The sequence below is a fragment of the Nothoprocta perdicaria genome, unplaced genomic scaffold, assembly GCF_003342845.1.
Source record: "Nothoprocta perdicaria isolate Ctin4 unplaced genomic scaffold, notPer1 scaffold_72, whole genome shotgun sequence".
Lineage (NCBI taxonomy): Eukaryota > Metazoa > Chordata > Aves > Tinamiformes > Tinamidae > Nothoprocta > Nothoprocta perdicaria.
Window position 1 is genome coordinate 167072 of NW_020455999.1, and position 21020 is coordinate 188091.

At 48.3% G+C, this 21020-nt stretch overlaps 1 protein-coding gene across 1 annotated transcript; it reads left to right on the forward strand.

Moving 5' to 3' along the window:
• The first annotated feature begins 2112 nt into the window (after window positions 1-2112).
• KIF17 (kinesin family member 17) lies at window positions 2113-20252 on the forward strand. The gene is made up of 13 exons (XM_026051066.1): window positions 2113-2205; window positions 3137-3238; window positions 5975-6164; window positions 9961-10413; window positions 11400-11497; window positions 12186-12333; window positions 13429-13520; window positions 13929-14053; window positions 16284-16515; window positions 17339-17597; window positions 18416-18486; window positions 18969-19089; window positions 20071-20252. Exons 1-13 carry the CDS (start codon window positions 2128-2130, stop codon window positions 20250-20252), a joined length of 2151 nt encoding a protein of 716 aa, XP_025906851.1. The 5' UTR covers window positions 2113-2127.
• The last annotated feature ends 768 nt before the right edge of the window (window positions 20253-21020 follow it).

Below are 21020 nucleotides of genomic sequence, written 5' to 3' on the forward strand. Positions count from 1 at the left end.
GCGAGCTCGTGGTGCGCACGGAGAGCGCGCGCGGGCGCTGCTTCCTGCGCGCGCCCGGCGCCGCCGCCGCCGAGCCCCCCAAGCAGTTCACCTTCGACGGCGCCTACGGCGGCGAGCACAGCACCGAGCAGATCTACAACGAGGTGGCCTACCCGCTCGTGGAGGTGAGCGCGGGGCCTGCGCGGCGGCCGCGGCCCCGCTGCCACGCGCGTTGGGGTGTCCCGCGGCCAAGCTCCGCTTGGTGGTGGCCAGTGACGGGAGCACGGGTAATGGGTGCAGACTGCCCCATCTCCAAGTTCCGTCTCCATGGGAGGAGGAACTTCTTCGCTGTGAGGGTGACAGAGCCCTGGAGCAGGCTGCCCAGGGGGGGTTGTGGAGTTTCCTTCTCTGGAGGTCTTCAAAACCCACCTGGATGCCACCCTTTGGGTGTCGCTGCTGGAACAGGGGGTTGGACTAGATGATCTCTAGAGGTTCCGTCCAACCTCAACCCTTCTGTGACCCAAAGGAGGGCGGGAGGAGCAAATGGCAACCTCAAAACGTCATGTAACGGGGGAGAAAACCCCATTCCGGCATCCAGCAGGGCATTGAGGCCAGGGCTACATCCGAGCGTAGGAAATTCCTTCTATCCGGATGCTTATGTGAAAGTTGCACCCTCTGAGGAGGCCCGAGACGTGGGTCCATGTGGGAATTTCAGGGCTCCGTTGAGAAATCGCGGAGCAGAGTGGGAGACCTCAACCTTTAAATGCACCCTGGCAAAGTGGACCTCAGCCCTTAGACGTAGCCTGGCAAGGGGGACCTCAACCCTTAGACGTAGCCTGGCAAGGGGGACCTCAACCCTTAGACGTAGCCTGGCAAGGGGGACCTCAACCCTTAGACGCAGCCTGGCAAGGGGGACCTCAACCCTTAGATGTAGCCTGGCAAGGGAGACCTCAACCCTTAGATGTAGCCTGGCAAGGGAGACCTCAGCCTTTAGGTGTAGCCTGGCAAAGTGGCCCCGAGGGGCCGCGGGCATCGCTTGGGACGCGGTAAAGCAGCCGAGCAGAGGAGAAATGCTGCAAGAAGTAACCGCTGATGTGTACACCGGTAATTTTAAGGCAGGTTCCTCGTCCTGAGGAGAGCAGGCTTTGGAAACGCTCTTCCAGGAGAGCTGGAGGGATAAACGGGATCGCAGAGCCCCTGTTGCTTGAGGTGGCTGATGTGTACGCGTGTGATTTGGGGGAATGCCTGGGAAGAGGCTGCTGGGGGCCTCGGTGCCGGTCACGAGGGGATTTTTCAGTGCCCCCTCAAAGGCTTTTGCAATTTCTCAGTATTGCAGTTGGGGACTTTACGTGCAGGAGGCGTATTTAAACATTAAGAAATCCGAATATCTTCTGTTTATATCATTGCCCTCTGAAATAGGAGCAAATGTGAGTGCCGCTGCCCTTTGGTCTGCTGTCCAAAGACTGCCCTTGAGATGGTGGTTGGAACATAATATATTTGTTATTTTAAGCTGGAGACCTCCCTTTTGGCCACCCCATGGTCAGCTAGCATCCTCATTTTCTCTCTAGTTCTCATAATATTTTATGCCCTATGGGCAAAAATATTCTAGTCTTCTGAGCATTGTCAGCTGCCCTTCCTGCCCGGGCCTTCTGCATATTTTCAAACATTGCATTTTGAGAGAAAACCCACTGCATTTCCACAGTAATAAAGCACATATTTGTTATCTTATTGCTGTGGCACGGGGGGATTTTCTTCCTGCTCTACTTTTGTATCCTTTCATCTCTCAGATTTTTTCAGTGACATGTCTAACCAAGTCCTTGGCTTGTTCCTTTTAAGAACCCGAGGGACTTTCCACAAGAATTTCAAAAAGCAGCTTAGATCTGTGCATCTCATCCACCTCCGGGTTGCCCAGCGATTTGTTTGATATTTATTTGCAACTCTTCTTTCTTTTTTTCTTTTTTCTTTTTTCTTTTTTTTTTTAAATAAATCCTTTTATTAAATGGGAAAGAAGTCGAACAACTTATTTCCAGCTATGCAAAAGATAAAGGTAAGGGCTTTATGGCTTTGCTCCCTTTCCAGGGTGTCACCGAAGGCTACAATGGCACAATATTCGCCTACGGCCAGACCGGCAGCGGGAAGTCGTTTACCATGCAGGGAATTGTGGATCCGGCGACGCAGAAAGGCATCATACCCAGAGCCTTCGAGCACATTTTTGAGAGTGTGCAGGTGGGTGTATGGAGACGGGAAGGAGATCCCGGTGTCAAGCTGTGGGATTCCTCATTCTTGTGGCCTTCTGCAGTGGCTGCTGCCATGCTCTGAGCCACGAGCAAGGATTTATCCTGGCAAGGCTTGGGAGGTAGAGGAATAACACCCATGCTGTTACCCATTTCCACCTGCCCTGCAGATTCTGACAGAGCTACAAGTAGTGCCCTGTCCTAGAGCCCAGGCAAGGTTTTGAACCAAAACACCGTGTTTCCCAACCCTGAAACCTCAGCAGAACAGCAGGCTGGACAGCAATATACCACAAGGAGTGAGTGAGCGCTGTTGCGGTTCTGGCTGGCTGAGCACCTGCGATTTAGTAACACGAGTGGGATCAGACTCATTTGGGACTTCGGATTGTCTTTGGCGCAGAACCGCATGTTTGTTTCTCACTTTTGGAAGTATCTTCCCAGATTCTACGTTTCACTATCAGTAAAAGAGGGTTGTGTGGCCACCAAGGCGATAGAAGGTTTGGTGACAGCCTGTTCCTGTGAGGTTTTGGTCTTGGGGGCTGTGAAGCTTATTTTTACTGGACAACAGGCAACAGTCCTGCCAAAGCTGAGGGTCTACAAAGCAGGTGTCATCTAGGACATCCTCTCTGGCCAGAATGGGCAGTGAACTTCAGGGTATATCACATCTCAGCCTAAAGCTGGGCCCTGCCTATAGTCAGGGCAACTGTGCCCTAATCTGACTTAACCGACTCACAGCTGAGAAGCTTTAGGCCTGAAACCTTCTGTAGCAAGTGTGTTAAACAGCTAAACCTGGAAACCAAGTGCCATGAAAGATTTGAAGAAGTGCTGAAGAGAGACCAGCACCCAGCTGTCACTGGGTACATGCAAGGTGGTTAGTTGGCTTGATTTTGAGAGCCGTATCCTAAAATCATTCCTGTTTCGTGCAGTGTGCTGAAAATGCCAAATTCTTGGTGAGAGCCTCTTACTTGGAGATTTACAATGAAGATGTACGAGACCTTCTGGGAGCTGACACCAAGCAGAAGTTGGAGGTGAGGAGACCACAGTCAGTGCATCCCATTAGGACCTGCTTTAATTTGCATAGATAAGAGGTAGCATTAATACCTTAAGGAGGTGCGAAAGCATGCTCTGGCAAAAGAAAATGTAAAGATACGGTGGCAAATATGGAAGCCAAGAGGTGATGTGGAGGGATGTGGTTGGAAGGAGCAGGATCCAGTTGGAGAAACTGAATGTCCTTCATGATGGTAGCCTGAAGCAGAACCTTAGTGGAAGTTGCTTGGAACTTGTTACTGGGCAAAGATGGAATAAACTGCTTGTGGGACAGTTTCTTCCTTTCATCTTGTGGCTGGTTTATGCTCTAAAGCAGGAGGAGTTTAATGTGATCCGGTGTAGGCCTGGATGATATCGATATCTGTTAAAAAGACTGAGCCCCTTTGAAAGGACAGAGCAGATGTTACTTCCCACTGGAATGGATGGGAAAGATGGGAATTCTCCCAACAGGCAGGGAAATAAACTTCACTGAAATCATAATGAAGAGGTTAATTTTTTGCAATTTGCTTCTTAGCAGCTTTGTAGTTCTGCCTTTTCCCATGTGTTATTCCAGGGGGAGACCTGCAAGTCTCCTGTCCTGATTTACTTCCCTGCAGGATTGCCTCGGTAAAGAAAACCGAGGCACTAGCACCATCTGCTGCACAGAAGCACCGAAATGGTGGCGGATCAGGCTGCCTCCCTGCGCCTCCCTGGGTGGATGGGTTTTTTTCCAGCCTCCTGCCTTTAGGAGAGGCAAATCCTCTTGCGGGCCGCGCTCTGCGGCGCCTTCCCAGCGCGTCTCCCATGCGAGAGAAGAGGGGGAGAAGGGGACTCGCTGTTTTCCAAGGAGCTTTTTTTTGCAGATTCCCTTCCTTTGTTCCCCATCAGCGGTGACACCGGTTTCCATGACAACCTGAGTTGGCACCGGGAGGGCAGGACTTGGGCAGAACAGTTTCCAGGGAAACCCTTGTCACGGTGCAGGTGACTGGTGACGGCCACTGGCTGTTGCTGCCTCCACTGAGTAATGAGACAGTCATGTCCTGCGGAGACACAAGGACCACGCTGACCTCTTGCTGGAGCCTGGCCCTTTTTCTCCTTTGAAAATCCCGTTTCTATTTGTTTCTTTGCAGAGGTGCATTCGTTGCCTTTTACATCAGTGACTTTAGTGAGGCTGCACTCGCTGCTCCGAGGCTCACCATCACCTCCCATGAAATGAGACCCGGTGAAGAGTGAGTCTGTCGGAGCTCTGCTAGGATACCATCCTGCTCACTTGAAATATTTGTTATGGAGCTAAACATCAGCCACATCTTCCACTGTTTGTCCAGAGGCTGCAAAGTTCTCCCTTCCCGGGGACTTGGTCTTTGCAGCATCCTCAAATGCAGCATGCAACACGTTTCTGCTGTACCTTAGTCAAAAGCCATGATGCAGTTTGCCATGATTTTGTAACTGGATTAATCCTGGTCTTTACATTAGTCATAGGACAAGGTTAAAGTCCCATCTAGTGTAGAGTTTTCAGCTACCTCTGCTCTGTTCTGCACAGTTCTTTTTTATAGCAAAGATTCTGGTTTCCATTGCTCCTTGTAGTGTGTGCATCACTGAAGTGTCTCAAGCTCCTCTCTGGAAATCACACTGCCAGGTGCAGTATCTGTCATATATTTGACACCCAATCATGACGCCTACATCTTGATATCCCAGCTGACTTATGATAAAGATAGGGTTTTAGTTATGCACTTGGTGGATGCAGGGCAGAACACAGCTGCTGAAAATGATCTCAGCTCATTTAAAATTCCAGCGTGGAAGAAGCTTCAAAGGTGGCTAGTGTAGGAGGGTAGGAATCTCTCGATTGTTTTCTGTGTTTTTTTTATGTAGGTTTGATGGATCACTGAAGACTTGGAAGAATTTCAATAATTTATTAACATGCTGTATGAAAACTTTCTTCTGCACGAGAGATAATTGCTGAAAAGGTGCTATTAGGACTTAACACTCTACCTCCATCCAGATGCCTGAATAGGATGGTAGAGCATCTAAAGAAAGGAACTAATTTGGAGGAAAGCTATTATGGTCCCGTGCGTGATGGGCATGACTTGAGCTTTGTCAGTGAGACTGAGCTGCCCTCTCAGAGGAGAAGGGTTCAGAGAAGTTCCTAGTAACAATATCCTTTCCTACTGAATCTGTGTGTAGACTGTAAAAAGCACATTATGCTTGAAGATATGCTATGGATTTTGCTATAGTAGGTCAAAAAAATTTCAGTTTTTTAACACAGGCAGTTTAGTAATAGGGGAGGTAAAAAGCAGCGCAGTGAGGAGAAGCTGGGTGTCTCATAGCCTGGAAGATGGTGGAATCAACCAGCAAGCTCTTCGTGTGAACTCTTTTTGCCTGTAGAACCTAAAGGGTGGCTCTGGGTTTTTGTGTGGTTTTGCTGCTGCTTTAGAAGTCCCAGATTTCTTGGTGGTAGCTACATACAACTGCCTACTGAGGTCACAGCGGGGGGAAAGGGGTTGCCAAAGACGACCACCTACTGAGCTTCATGTGCAGCCCTGCAGAGCTGTGGGTGCTCAGCGTGCTGGGCGCAGCCTCGTTATACTCCTCAGCAGTTAAGCCGGGTACAATTCTCACGTAAGCCTGTGCTCTTTCGTCCTGTGTCTAAGCCCTCGAGCTCATGGGCAGCCTCGGCCTGCTTCCCCGGGGTCCTGCTGTATCTTGTTATAACTTGTGCGCTGTGTTGTCCCTGTTTGCAGCTGAAGGAGCACCCAGAGAAAGGGGTGTATGTGAAGGGTCTTTCTCTGCACACAGTACATAGCGTGGTCCAGTGCGAGCGTATCATGGAGACGGGCTGGAGGAACCGCGCTGTGGGGTATACCCTCATGAATAAGGACTCTTCCCGCTCCCACTCCATCTTTACCATCAATATGGAGATCTACACTGTAGGTAGGTGCTGGATTCCCTGCGTCAGGCTTGGAGCAAGCAGAGCACAGAAACGGCCCGTGCAATCTGGCCACTGATCCCGCAGTAAAATTTAAAGCGTGGATGATTTTAGGTTTAGTAGAAATCAGAGCTGTGCCCTAACGCTGGCCCTCTTCACTGTATGAAATGGCTGAGGATTCATAACTCTTTTACCTTTATTTCTGGCTAGGGGTGCTAAAAGGCATCCCACATACTTTGGGTTGGATTTCATAAACTATGAGGCATGGAGAAATTTATACCATTTTCTATCTCATTTGACCTCCTTTATAATGCAAGTTGGATAATTTCACCCAGTGATTCCTTCTTTTAGCTTAATCGTGGAGCACATCATTTGAGCAAACAGCTAATCTCAGTTTGAAGACTGGAATGAGAGAGTCCCTTAATAATGTTTGAGTGACTAATTTCCCTTTCTCAAGTATCTCATTTCCATTGGCTTCCTGCCGTCGGCGTTTCTGTGACTGATAAAGCTGCATCCCTGGGTCTGAACTTGGACCTGGAGAGGATTGTTTCTGGGATTCTGTCTCCTGTATTCTGTCCAGTCCTTGACCCCAGCTAAGGCTGGGAACAGCTTGGCTTCGTTTTCTTGGCCTGTTTCGGTCATGGGGAAAGTTGCTCAATGCCTTCCTGAACAGTCGTTCCAGATGTCAGTGACAGTACCTCATTTTCAGGAGGAGAAGGGTTATGCGAGATATTCAGGATCTCTCGGTCAGCACAGGTGGTAGGTGCAAATCCTTGTGCCCTGTGTGTCTGTAAAAAGCCAGAGTTGATACTAACAAGGTAAATTAAGTATTTTCACTCCTATTTTGTGATCCAGATAGGTGCAGTGCTCTTCATCATCTAGCCTGTAACCATTTAAAGCTTTCAAAAATTGTGTACTGCAGAATGGCAGCTCAGAGTTCCTCTGACAGGAATGGTTTCACTTATTCATTAACAGAGCTCTGCGTTGTCCCGAGACCTAAGTTCTGTCCTGAGACCCTGTTTTGCACTTCACTGTCAGATACCAAACTCAAAATCCTTCCTGAGTTTCATTTGTAGTTATAAGTGTATATAGGCAAGACAGTGCTCTCTTTCCTATTTTCAAGCTAATTTGATTTTACCTTTTCCTCTTTTTTTTTTTTTTTTTTTTCAGTTTCGATGTGGTTTAAGATGGGTTACTGACAATCCAGCACGGCCCAGGGGGAACGCGAAGTTTTGGCAGCCAAGTAGAGGGCAGCAGGAATATTTGAGTGGCAAGTTTAGGGTTCTGGCACAATCTCAGTAGCTGGGTGGTTCTGCTGGGATATTCATTGGCTGAAATAGTTAACAAAGTTGGTATTTGCATTGTTGTCTTTGGGCTTCCAGAAGATATGCATGGAGAAGTTCAAACTTGTTATCCAGCTGAGCCTGCAGACCGTCCCAATTTACAGGCATTTAAGGCTCTTCACAGTTACAGAGATTAGAATGAGTTTTGTTGTTGCTGTTTAAAGGAAAAGTTTAGATTCAGGCACAGGATTGTGGTGAATACTGGGGCGTCTCTAGCTATGGATATATGAAAAGCACATGTTACCATTTGTACTTCAAGAGTATTCAGAGGAGCAGATGTTTTACTCCTTTATGTTTTGCTAGGGGATTGGTCTGCTTAACAGGAGGATGGTTTGGGTTTGGGCAATGCTTCTGCCACCAGAAAGGGCTGACAGAGTGTGAAAGAACTAGACAATAAGAGCAGAGACCTTCAGGCTGCTGCAAGCGTTTTAGCAAGAGTCGAGGGACCTCCTTACATCATGGGAACAAACCCACTAAGCTCCCTGCTTGGAACAAACAGCCTCCTTGGGTAAAAGTCCTGGCAGAAGCCAAAACAACTTTTTAATTGCCAAGTCGCTGTTTGTATGAAGCAAGGCGGGAGGAGGGGAAAGGGTTAGAAAACCTGCTTTTTCTCACTGTCCATTCATCCTGGCACTCAGAGAGTGAGAGAATGGACTCTTCGAGCTCCATCTGTTGTTTTCCTCTTCTCCCCCATGTCTTGACATGCCAGAAACATCTGGACTGAAGCAATTAGCAGAGCTCTGCTGCAGACGTTAGCTTCTACTGTTAACAATCTATTACTGTAACTGAAAAAATATCCCAGGGCAGTGTTTTTTTGTTGTGCTTACCTGAGAACCTCTTTTCCCCCAAACATCAGAGTGTTCTTTGTTCTTCTTTAGGTTTTCTCCACAGTCATACCACTTAACACTGGCTGAATTCAAGGTTAGGTATTGTGGAAATCAGGAGATGGCTGCAAGAGCTGAAACCTTCCTGCACCCTGGTGTGAACCTGTGCTTGGAGTGTTAAAGGAGCCCTTCCCTTGAGGAAGGGAATTCCTCGCAAGGAGTGATTGTGGCAGGGATACGTGACAGCAAAATCCAGGATTTAGGAGGGTAGCCCATGATTTGGGAAGGTGCATCCAAGTCCTTGCTCATGAGCTCCCCCAATGAGGCTGGAAAAGGTTATTCTTGCCTAGTTTGGTGGGTGTAAAACGGGCAAATGGCACTGTTGTCTCCTTGGAGGAGGAAAGGACGTCAGAGAGTACCAGGCAAGCTGGGCAAGGCTGGCCAGAGAAACTGAGGGCTTCTTAAAGCAATTGGATGCAACGTGTCTTAGTCACAGGGGATTTGTATCATCATGTTGACTGGAAATCTTGCCCAGAAATGTAGGTCATGAAGCAGGTATTATTACATGCATGAGGTGTGCTGTGCTTCCACATAGCTGTTAACTCGCTCTTGACTTCAGCTCACTTCTTGCCACACAGGTACGAGGGGAAGCCAGCTCGCTGAGGAGACCTGGCTCCTCAGCCCGGCGGGTGAGGTCCCGAGTTCAGCCCCGATTTCCCTGAATTGTCTTGTTGCTTGCATATGTTCCCTCATTTTACTTTCTCATTGAGAACACTGTGATTTGAGGAGGAACAGATGCTGCTGAGCATGCCTGCGTGCTGACTCACTGCGCAGTTTCAGAGCTATCTGGACAAGGGGGAAGATTTGCCTTGCTTCTTGAATGTTTGCGCCGTCTTGGGACAGAGAGCCAGATGGTGGTCCTGCATGGTATTTGGATCTCTTGATAGGATATGGGTTTTTTTTATTATTTTTTAATTTTTTTTTTCTTTTGAAGCATGGCAGGAAGCTACTTGAACATCTCCCCTGATTAGGGTAGGTCTTGAGAAAAGCTGTTGTTTGGAAATTCATGGAAATGCTGCTTCCCACTCTAGGGGTTCCTCCAGGCCTGGCACGGTTGTCCCTGGAACTGACCTTCCTGTCTTTCTCCCCATATCATGAAGGCATTTGGAGAGCTCACCCTTTGGCCCCTTCCTTCCATTTAGTCTTGCTCCAGCTGCTTCCTGTTGAGTCCCATTCAAACTTCATGCTCCCTCCTGCTCTCAGTTGTCATTTAACTTTGTGAAATAATTCTTGGAGGAAAGAAGTCCTGAAATCCATGCTCTGCTCTTGTTCCTTGCAGGAGCTTTTGCATAAAAATCTAACCATACTCGCCTCCTAGGGAGGTCTGTGGAGGCTTCACGGCTCAGTAGGTAGTAATGGTTACGAATTTTTTGTGGCATCCTCTAGAAATGGTTCAGGAAAGCACAAAAATGTATAGCTCTAAAATTAAGTAGGTATTTGCTAAAGGGAAGCAGGGCCCAAGTGCAAACAAAGAATGGGGCTTGAGCTGAAACATGGTGCCAGAGATGTTTTTGCTTTTATTGTTAAGAGACTGCTTTGTGAGAAGACCCTAACCCCAAATTACTTTCTTCCAGATGAGAGAGGGCAGGATCATCTTAGGGCTGCCAAACTCAATTTGGTGGACCTGGCGGGAAGTGAGAGGCAGTCCAAAACGGGAGCCACGGGGGAACGGCTCAAAGAGGCCACCAAAATCAACCTGTCTCTCTCAGCCCTGGGCAACGTCATCTCAGCCCTGGTCGATGGCCGGTGTAAACACATCCCGTATCGAGACTCAAAGCTGACGAGGCTGCTGCAGGACTCCCTCGGAGGCAACACCAAGACCCTGATGGTTGCGTGCTTATCTCCGGCCGATAGCAACTATGATGAGACCCTGAGCACGTTGCGCTATGCGAATCGAGCGAAGAACATCAAGAACAAGCCTTGTATCAACGAGGACCCCAAGGATACTCTGTTGAGAGAGTATCAGGAGGAGATTAAGAAGCTGAAGGCTATTTTAGCTGAGCAGATGAGCACAAATACCTTGTCAGGTAAGAGAGACCTCAGTAGCTCCACCGAAGTTTTAGCTTTCGCAGAATGACAAACTTTTACCCATAAAATGCTCGTTTGATTTCACCTCAGCCATTCCATTACGTATTAGGAAGAGCTCTCCTCCATTCTACGAGTTCTGTTTGTTCTGCACTGTTGGCAAATTGACCTTATTCCACTTTGCACAGACCCTCTCAACTCTCCTGTGTTTTCCCTTGCCTTCAGTAAGACAAATTCTGTTAAAAGGCAGACGTGATTCAAATCCTTGGTGATTCTCGGTAATTCTAGCTTGGATTTGGTCCGTTGCAGAAGAGAGAGTGCAGCTGGCAGAACAAAGATGAGCTGCTAAAGAAATAATAATGTAAAATTCTTTATTAAATATTCCTATTTTTTTCAAAATTAGAATTCAGCCCTTGTTCTCCCTTTGTTTTTTGGACTCTACAATAAGAGTGTTGCCCTGCTGACAGAGAAATATTGTGCTCTGTTTGAGGCTTCAACCCAGCCTCCACAAACTCACTCTTTGCTGTGAAGCAGGAATAGTGAATGTGAGGACAAATGGGAAAGAACCATCTTAAGGAAATTTATCCCTTTCTGAGAACAAAGCACCCGCCATTGAAAGTTGCCTGTTTTTCTTCTCTTTTGTTTTTCTTTCGCCTTTCATCTCCTTCTCAGGGTATTTTATTTTCCAAATCTGTTAGCATATCCCTGGAAACAAGTCTCCTGTTATTCTGTGCAAGAGATTAAATTTATATTTGCCTTTCTATACCTGAAGCTTAAATGTCTACTCCTCTGCTCAGCAGTGACTGCTTCTCTCCCCACACCTGTGGAGTCCCAGGCCAGTGGGCGTTTTGACAGCGCGGGTGCTGGCACACGAGCGCGGCTGAAGGCAGCACGTGGATTGAGCTGTTCTTTGTTCTGTTTCCAGGCATTGTACAGAGAATCCCACCCGGCAACTGCGACTCAGTTTTATTTCTGCTTTGCTTTGCAGGGCTTTTACCTGCTGAGACCTCTCCCCTGGAAATGAAACCAGCTCCTCTACCTGAATCCCAGGCAGATGTTGAGGCAGAGAAACAGCTGATCCGACAAGTGAGTGAGGAAAGGGCTATCCATACTGTGTTCTAGTGATGCTCCTAGGTTTTTATAATCCTCATCACAAATATGGTGCAGGGGTTTGTGGTGTAGCCTTCTCAGTACAGTTCTCTATGCATTTTTTGGTCCTTGGACTTTTGCTATGGACAGGATGTATGTTGGTGGAGGACTTCCTTTAATACCATTTTCTCTCATTGTTTTTTTCCCACTTCTCTGGAGATGAATTGGAACAGATTCCCAAAAAGGCTTTTTGAAGCACATGTATCAAAAAAGAGGAAAGTGTGTGTGAAACTCAGATTTGTTCTGTCAGAGGAGGGAGAAGTAAATTACATTAGTAACAGTAGAAAGATGGAGAAAAAGAGAAAGGAGAGATGGATCCAGGAGGAAGAATGGAGTGCTGAGAAGACAAAGAGAATAGGCCAGAAGGGAATAAACTTTCTCCTTGCTTTTTACAAAGCTCCTTCCAGAGCACCACGTATGCCCAAGATGATCATTTTCTGGAAGAAATGAGAGATGGCAGTTCTAGGGCTAACAAGCCGCCTTTCCTCAGCTCCCGTGTCCACCTAAATCACAGAAAAGTGTCCATTAATAGAGGACAGTTCCGTTGCGTTGTGGTGGATGCAGGAATGGCTGTGTGCAGTCAGGAGCAGGGATGGTGCCTCAGGCTCTCTGCTGTGCCTTACAGGAGTACGAACTGAGGCTGGCTCTGCTAAAGGCAGATTTCGAGGCCGAGCAGGAATCCCGTGCCCGCCTTGAGGAGGACCTCACGAGCTTGAAGAACTCCTATGATCGCAAGCTGTCCACTCTGGAAGAGAACCTCAGGAAGGAAGCAGGTGTGGACGAGGCACATGGAGGGGGCTAGAGTGAGGCCAGCCCAGGTTGAAGGTTCCCCAATGCTGGTAATAAGCTGGAGTGTTTCCTCTGGGCATGTGTGAAAACATGTTTTCTTGCAAAGTGGCAGCTACTGCAACACCTGAAGTGGCAGTGACTACCACTGCAGTAAGTGCTGCCTAGCAGCAACAGCAGTCCCTGTTTTCATCCCACCTGTCCCTTATCTATAGCAGAAGCGTTAAGTCTGGCTCTCCTGGGCCCTTCTTAAGATTCTTTGTCCCAGCTTGGTCTCCTTGCCTATCTCCCCCACCTCTTTCCTGGGACAGGACCAGCCTGGCCCTACCCTGCCATCCCCGAGGCAAAGAAATGCAGCTCTGCCTGTGTCGACGTGAATTTCCTCTGACTTTAGCAGTGTTTGCCTAGAACAGAGGCTTGAATCGCAGAGATGACTGGTCTCGGCAGGCAGTGCTCTGTCTTGATCTGATTGGTTTTGCACAACTCACGTGCCGCAGATGAAGGTGGCTGCGGGTGTCTCTTCCGTTGCGTGCAGATTTGATGCAGCTCTTGGTTTCCTGGTGAATTATCGACACCATCGCCTTGCTGGAGGGCAGATATTCTGCTCACACACCTATAACTTACGCCCAGCTGTCCTCTTCGTTGCTGCTTTTCTCTTGCACTTCTATACTGCCTCAGAGCATGTTTTGTAATGTGCTTAGTCAGCACTCAGCGCTCGAGATTAATTATTGAACCTATAACACAAGGCGTTGATGCTATCATTTCCTAAAGTGAGCGATTGTTTTTTTTTCCCTCTCATTATAAATGTGTGCCCCCAGCTGTCTGAAACAGATTATTTGTGTGAGAACAGGAGGATCCAAGCTTTCCCAACCTTGACCTTTATTACTCACTTGACTTGCCCTCAGGGTCTCTCTGATGGCTTTTACTGACCAGTGTGTGAAAGTAAATAACGGGGCATTTCCTCCCAGATGTATAGCTTTCAGTTTCTGGTAAAGATTTTGCGTGATGTTTTTGCAAATTTACCTGTTGGTTCTGCAGTGCTCATCGTTGACATTGTGGGTATTTCCCCTTTTGCTCTCCAGAAGCTGTCATGAGAACTGAAGCTACTCCCGATGAGACACCTTTGCCTGAAGACTCTGTTGTTGCAGCAGACGAAGAACCAATGTCAGCCAAGGTACCCTTGGGGCCAATTGTCATGCTTGGGTTGAATAAACTTTTCTGCTTGTCATCAGCATCTGCTGGGTGTTCACAAATCTGCTTAAGTGTGCTGTTATCTATTTTTTCCTATATCTGCCTCTGGGGCAGGGCCTAATACTAGTTAAACGTGCACAGCAGCACATTTAGGGCAGAATATGAGAAAGGCAACTGAGGAGCAGGGAGGAAGATAGTTTTTCCAGTGCCTAAACCTCATCCTACTGAAGACAGCATGGTAGTCCTGGCAACTCGGAGCACAGTGATGCAGAGCTCCTCAGTCTCTGGGCAATGAGCAGTCCTTGAGCTGGTAGTTTGGTGCTTGAGCTCCCCCAGTCCTTGCACTGCATCTTTTCAGAGCTGCAGCCTCTGGTTTCCTTTTTGTCCTTAGGACCCTGCAGAGCCTCAGGCAGCTCAGGACACTGGCAGTGTGACCAGGGAGAGCACCAGAGCAGAGGTGGCTGTCACTGCTGAGAGGATTTCAATGCCTGTAGACCAGCAGCAGGTGCTTGCCAGGTCAGTGACTGTACAAGATACCTCTGGTCCTGTGAACTGTCTCCTGTGTATCGCACACAGGCAAGAAGCCATCCTGTTCTTGCATAATATTACAACTGTTGAGCTTCAGCTGTGTGTTCAGTGCACCATAAAATTAAGCACATGCATATTCTTCCTCCCCAAATCAACTCTGTCCTGTTTGAGTAGTTAAATGGTAGCTGTGGCATTAGATGATGCCAAGAAATTTGCCAGAGATGCTAAATGCCTGAGAACAGACAACCTTAGGTCCAGGGCCTGGATCACACGATTGGCATGTGAGGGGTGCAGATTTAAGACTCACGCTTGGCCCGTCTTGTTTGTGTCTTACCCCGGTTTTCCTCTGCGAGATGTATGTTCCTTGCATATACTGGAAGAAGCAAATTCTGCTGATTTCTGTATTTTACCCTTTTGAGTGGAATTATGTTAAAATTAGAAATACTAAGATATCCTATTGTGGATGATACAGTTTCATTCTGAGAAGTTTCACTCTCTTTAACTATTCTTTCAGCCTTACTATGAGCTCCTGTGGACCATACTTGCTCTTTTGGGCTTCACCTAGCTGAAGAAGAAGCCATAAAGAAATACAGAATAGCACCGTCTGTGATCTGCAGACAGTTCTCTGCCTTCATGGAGGAGGCTGTAAAGAAGCCATTCATTTTGTTTATATCAAATCTTAATAGTCCTATTGCCAAGTTCCTTTTTGTAGCAAGCATGGACAAAATAGTCTCCTAATTACATTGTTAAAATCAAAGTTCTCTGCAGATTAGGCAGGATGGGTTGGCTCCACGGGCACGGGATTTTCAAAGCCCCTTTTTAAAAGGTTTCCCCATCAGATGGCTGTGAGTTCTGATATTCAGCAAAGTAGGGTTCAGTTGTGCATTCAGCAAAAGATACTGAAGGCTAGTGGGGAAGGGCAGTAAAGTAGAAGAGCAAGTCACCTCTGGTGGACACCAGTGCTCTTTAGCGCTGGGTTTGAAGATAGCTAAGAGGATATTACCAGTGTAGGTCCCACCAGGAGTGGGATTTGCTCCAATTTCAGCCTGCTGACCACCCCCTGAGATACCTTCTCTGATGCAGATCCCTGTGCAGACAAAGAAAACAGCCCTGGATTACACCATGCCTTGTCTGAATAGGCATGAGCCGCAGCGGGGGAAGACGGTGGTTTGCAGTTGCTCCTGGCACGTGCCTCAGTGCAACGGCATAAGGGGCGAGCGAGCCCGTTTTTGCCATCCTCTGCACAGCCAGGCATTAGAGGAACACTGCCATATTCCAAAGGCGGCAGGAACTTTGCATGAGCTGTGTGCGAGTTGGGAGGGGAACAGATTTTCTCTCAAGCATGCAAAATGTCTAGAAACAGATTGCTCCCTCAGGATGTGTGGCTGCCAGTTTGTCCTGTGACTCACGGAAGGACACTTGGTCTTACGCTTTGTCAAATATTTATCTGCCTTCTGGGAGTTTCGCCACAGGCATCAAGATCAGCAGGGCGACATCAGGATTGTCCTGATGTCCAAGACCAAGGTGCCTTAAAGAACGGTGCTCCGGTCCTTGGAAGAGTTGCAAGAGCCACATTGCTACGTTTTTAGGGTGATGGTAGCTTGCTGCTTGCACTGCTTCACTGTGCAAAGTTAGCCTGACCCTCAGGCTGCCTCCAAATCCCTCTGCCTCATAGAGAGCATAGAGAGCTCATGAGGATGTGAGAACGAGCTCCGCTTCAGAGCTGGACCTGGGTCTGTGCTCAAGCACCGCTGAGGTAGCCCCAGTCACAAAACCCTTGCTGATACTGCTTCAGTAGAGAGAATGTGCTGCAGCTTCCAGCCGTGCAGCTCCCCTATCCACCGCTTAAAGTATTGGTTTGCATTTTGCCTTTAATTTTGGCACCTTCTGTGCTTGCTTTGAGAGCTTTCAGAGCAAGAAAGAAGAAGTGAAACATGCATTACACAAAACAGTGTTTTTAACAGAATTCTGTGAGTGTAGAAGCTGTTTTTCAGACATATTTGGATGACAAAAGCGCTCAGAGTAGCAGGCACTTTGGCTTGGGTCCATGTCAGTGTTTATGACAAAGTGTCATTAAAATGTGGAATTTGCCGTCACTGCTCAGATGAGCAAATCTCAGAAGAAATGACAATTTCTGTATCACATCTTTCCAAATGTCCTTCAGGTAGGAAATGTTTCTTTGCATGGCTGATCTGAGAGAGGTATTTGCCTTTTCCAGGCTGCAGATGCTGGAACAACAGGTAGTAGGAGGAGAACAGGCTAAAAACAAGGACCTCAAAGAAAAGCATAAACGCCGAAAAAAGTATGCAGACGAGCGGAGGATGCAGCTGGTGGCCGCGCTGCAGAGCTCCAACGAGGACAGCAGCGACTGGGTCCTGCTTAATGTCTACGACTCCATCCAGGAAGAGGTTCGAGCCAAGAGCAAACTTCTGGAGAAGATGCAGAGAAAGGTAAGCCTGCAAAAGCAGCTTTGGACTCCCTGCTTCATTTAGGGAGCATTCGGGGCAGTTATTCTCAGGATGGCTTTTTAATGTATTTATTTGACATATTCTCGCCTGTCTTCCCTCCTCTGCTTACATCTTCTTCACGCTGAGGCACTGCAGGCAACCTGTCTAGAGAATGACTCTGCCTGTGTCTAATGTTTCTTATGTGCGCCTGTGTTATTACCTACCAGGTTTATTGTGTGCATTCCTATAAAATATTTGCTGTAGCATCACTCACAGTGGTGAAACGAGTTGTTCCCTGTCTGCAGCTTTCTCAAGGCCTCACCTGACCATTTTCAACCTTATTGTGTAAGAGTTTGGCTGGGTGAACGTGTCTGCTCAAGGGAGAGGATGCGACTCCCTCTGCCGGCATGTGCAATCTATTACATGACTTAGAAATCAGAAATCTGAAGCATTGAAGCTTCTGTTATTTAAATAGTGAGAAGTAACTGTATGTGTTCTTATTAACCTTATAATCTCCTGAACATGGCTAAGTTGCTGTCTTCAATTGATTCTAAATCCACAGCATAGAATAATGTATCTTCCTGCAGCATTTTTGAGTTTTGCCACCATACTTCCCTGTAAGTGCCTCCTCAGACTTGTGTAACCCGACAGTGAAAAAAAAAATTACTGGTCCACTTTCCCAGGCTGTTCATTATTTCTTACCCTTCTTCCTTATCTGTCTTCAGAGAAAACGGAATGATTTCTCTGACAAATTTCCACACTCATAGTCATTAGCAGTCCTCTCTCCGTTATAATCCCAACTAGCCCTTTTGTTTTAATGACCCAGCTGCGGGCTGCCGAGACGGAGATCAAAGATTTGCAGTCGGAGTTTGAACTAGAAAAGATTGATTACCTCGGCACTATCCGCCGGCTGGAGCGAGACCTGATGCTCTTCCAGCAGCTGCTAGATCGGGTGCAGACCCTCATCCGGCGCGACTGCAACTACAGCAATCTGGATAAGATCAAGCGCGAGTGTGTCTGGGATGAGGAGGCTGCCTGCTGGAAAATTCCAGAGCCTGTCATTCAGAAAACCAGCCTTCCTGCAGGTAAGAGGAGCAGCTCAACTCTGCTGCTATCACCCGGCTTTTTCCCAGCTCATCAGCACACCAGCTTGCTGTTTATCCCGTTTGGATTGCGCTCACTTGTAAAATCTTGCATGCAGAGCACAGGCTGGAGTTTTTCTGGAAGTTCTGGGTAATAACCTAGTTTAATGAGGACAAAACTAGTGAATTTGTGTCACTCTGACCAACCCACCTCTTTGTGGGTCTACACAACACTTGATTAAAAATTGAGAGCAGGCAGACAAAGGGTTCCCTGCAGCTTCACGTGTGTTCAGTACTGCAGGTCTCTTCTGTGGAAACTGAATTTGCAGCTAGTGCTTAAAACAAATGTGATGCTCCCTTGAAACTGTTCATCCTAGGATCTTAAAGCACTTTATGCCACTAATGAATGAACACAGCAGCACCCCTCATGTGGTATTACAAGACTTGTTCTGAAGCTTGAGCAGCTAAGGCAAGGAAACATCTTGATTTCAGCTAGGTAGCTTTCCTGGAGTTTCACAGGGACCTTTTGTTGACCAAAAATTAGAATTTGGGATCCCTGTGTTCTTCACATGCTTGTGTGTTGCCTTAGCCAAAGAGGTGTGTTGCCTTCCCTGTAAAACTTCCCTCCAAGAGCTGGTGAATTCGCCTGTTACTGCTTTCGCTGGTGCATATCCTATCCCAGTCCTCGGGTGCAAATCACAGTAAGGGTCCTTGAAGGATCTCTGTTAGCTCAATAAATAGTGGTGGGGATCAAGGAGCTCGATCATGAGCGTAATTGTTTTAGACATGATAGCCCCTTAATATTTTGTCTTTTCTCATAGCAGTTTCATCACTGCCACAGGGAAAACCTGCCAGAAAGATCCCTTCAGCTGAGAGTGGAGAACTAGCAATGGTAAATTGTATTTCTTTTCCTTCTGATGTCCTGGAAAGTCCTGCTGAGAAGTCCTTGTGTCTCCCGTGTGTGCTGGGTTGGCTGGGCAAAACATCAAACACACCAGTTGTATATATACCTGCCATACAATGGCAGCTGTATGTAATCGGTGTGAGCCAGCAGGATTACAGCAGAGGACCCTTGAAATATGTGTAAAATCAAGTAAATCAAGCAGAGAGCTTAGTGGCACAATTTGGTGACCAGAGGAAGACGTAGGCTCCACTTGGACATGCTCGTGGTTTGGGTCCAGCTAAGACCACGCTGCCTGTGAGCAGGTGGAGCACTAGTGTGGCCTTGGTAGGCTGGGCTATCACCTATATAGATTTCTTTGTGTCACTCTAACCAAGAACTTGTTTGTATCTTCTGTTACGGTACTTGGCAGTATTTCAAAGCCTCAACCTGTGACACTCGGGTGTCTAAGAACGAGTGTTTTCTGATTCCAGCAAGAGGAGGACCGCTACAAGCTGATGTTGAGCAGGAGTGATAGCGAGAACATTGCCAGCAACTACTTCCGATCCAAGCGAGCCAGTCAGATGCTTAACACTGACCCGGTGAAGAGCAGAGGTAAATGGGTCTCCGGGGACTTTTGCCCAATACGTTGTTGCTGTTCATCTTAATTCCTCAGGAGTACATGTCCTGGGCTGCTGATTTTTTGGGAGCACTAGCCTGTGTGTCGTTCTGCTTCAGCTGGCCGTAGATGTAGTTCTCCATGACAATGCATGTGGCAAAACTTGGATTAGGAATACTTAAATGTGAACATCTGAAAACAGAAGCATTGGTGCACACAGCTCCCTTGAATTGACACAAATATCCTGCAAAATGAGGTAAAGTAATTAAAATGTGTATGTTGCAGAACTCCAGACCTTTGCTGCACTAGGACACAACATAAACGTTGCTGATTTGCAGAACATTTGAAATACTTTATTTTGGTTCCTGGCTACGGCCTCCCCTAGATACATACAACAAAAAGCAATCCTTACAAAACATCAGGCTTGAGTGGCACAGAATTACTGTGCCCGTGTGGGTCCTCAAGAGCCAGTGATTGCAGAACAAAATCCACCCTGCTACTATTTGCTTTTTGCACGGCAGCTTCAGCGAGCAGGTCAGAACCTGCCTGGGGTACAGAGCTGCCCGCCCTGCTCTGGAAAACCTTGATACAGCAACACAGAGAGCAGTGCGTGAATAAATAACTGGTGTTACCGCTCTCAGCAGCGGTGCCTGTCCCCGGGGCACTCGAGTGCTTCAATTACAGGGAATAAACAAAGCCAGCACTAAATGAAGCACTTATCAGTGTTTAAGCAAACTAGATGAGGGTGGCCACATGCTGGGAAGGTCACAATGTCTTTCCCAAAATGTGGAGGGGGCACCAAAACAGGCAGCACAGCAGTCAGGCGGCAGAGTTTGCTATTGTGTGGAAATAAAACATGGGCGTTTCTGCCCTTAAATGTCACGGCTAAATCCAGAATGGAGCAGGGAACGCAGAAAAGCATCTCTGTATCCAAACAGGTGGCACAGCTAATGGTGGCCCCTCCTTTTCCTTTGCAGCTCCCCACAATCCTGGCTCGGGCCTGAGCCTCCCTCCGAGCAGCAGCGCGGCCTCGGCCCCGCCGGCTCCCGAGCTGCCCCAGCCGCGGCCTTTCCGCCTCGAGTCGCTCGACTTCACCACGGCGGCCGCCAAAACCAAGCGCAAAAAGGGCAAAGGCTCCTTCGGCAGCGACCTGTTCTGATGGCGGCAGCTCCAAGCTTGACACAAGCCAGAGGATGGAAGGACGGGGAAAGGACGGTGGCTTTTGGAGCCTTCGGAGCAAGTGATCAGAGCCGCTTTTGCAGCGAATCCCCCCTGGGGTTCGGCCTTGTCAGCAATCCTCGGGAAGGGAGGCTCCCGCTTGCCTCTTTAAGGATGGAAAGAGGTGTATTTGTTTTGAGGACTTCTCCTTCTGCAGCGTCAGGTTTGTAGAGGGCCGCCAGGTTTCTGTGTCCATCGCCTGCCCTCCCTTTCCCCTCGAGGCGTCATCGTCCTGCCCAGCTTTTAGACAGACCTTGTGGTGATGGGAAGAACCCCCCCCTTTTTCCCGATATTCTCTTTTCTAGTGCCGCCTTTGGGCCCTGTATGCCGCTTCCCGCCCTGCACTGCAATAAAGGTTTCTGCCACGACTGCCCCATCGCGCTGCTTCTGAGGGCGGGGAGACGGGGCTGGTTTTTTGGCCTTGTGCCTCCTCACAGGGGGCTCTTGTTGCTCTGGGGAGCTCCCGGAGCGGCACTTTCACGCTGGGCGCAGCGAGCGGCCCCGCCGCCGCCATCACCCCGCGCTCCTTCCCGCCCTGCGGCGGCCGCCACGCGCTCCCGCCCCACCGCCTCTCGTCCCGCCTCCTGCCGGTGCTGATTGGCCCGCAGTACGGAGCTGTCCCTCGGCCATTGGCCAGCGCCGGCGCGCCGCCTGCCGCTCATTGGCGCTCGGCTCCGGCCTCCTCCGGGGAAGGAGGGTGCCCGGCGGG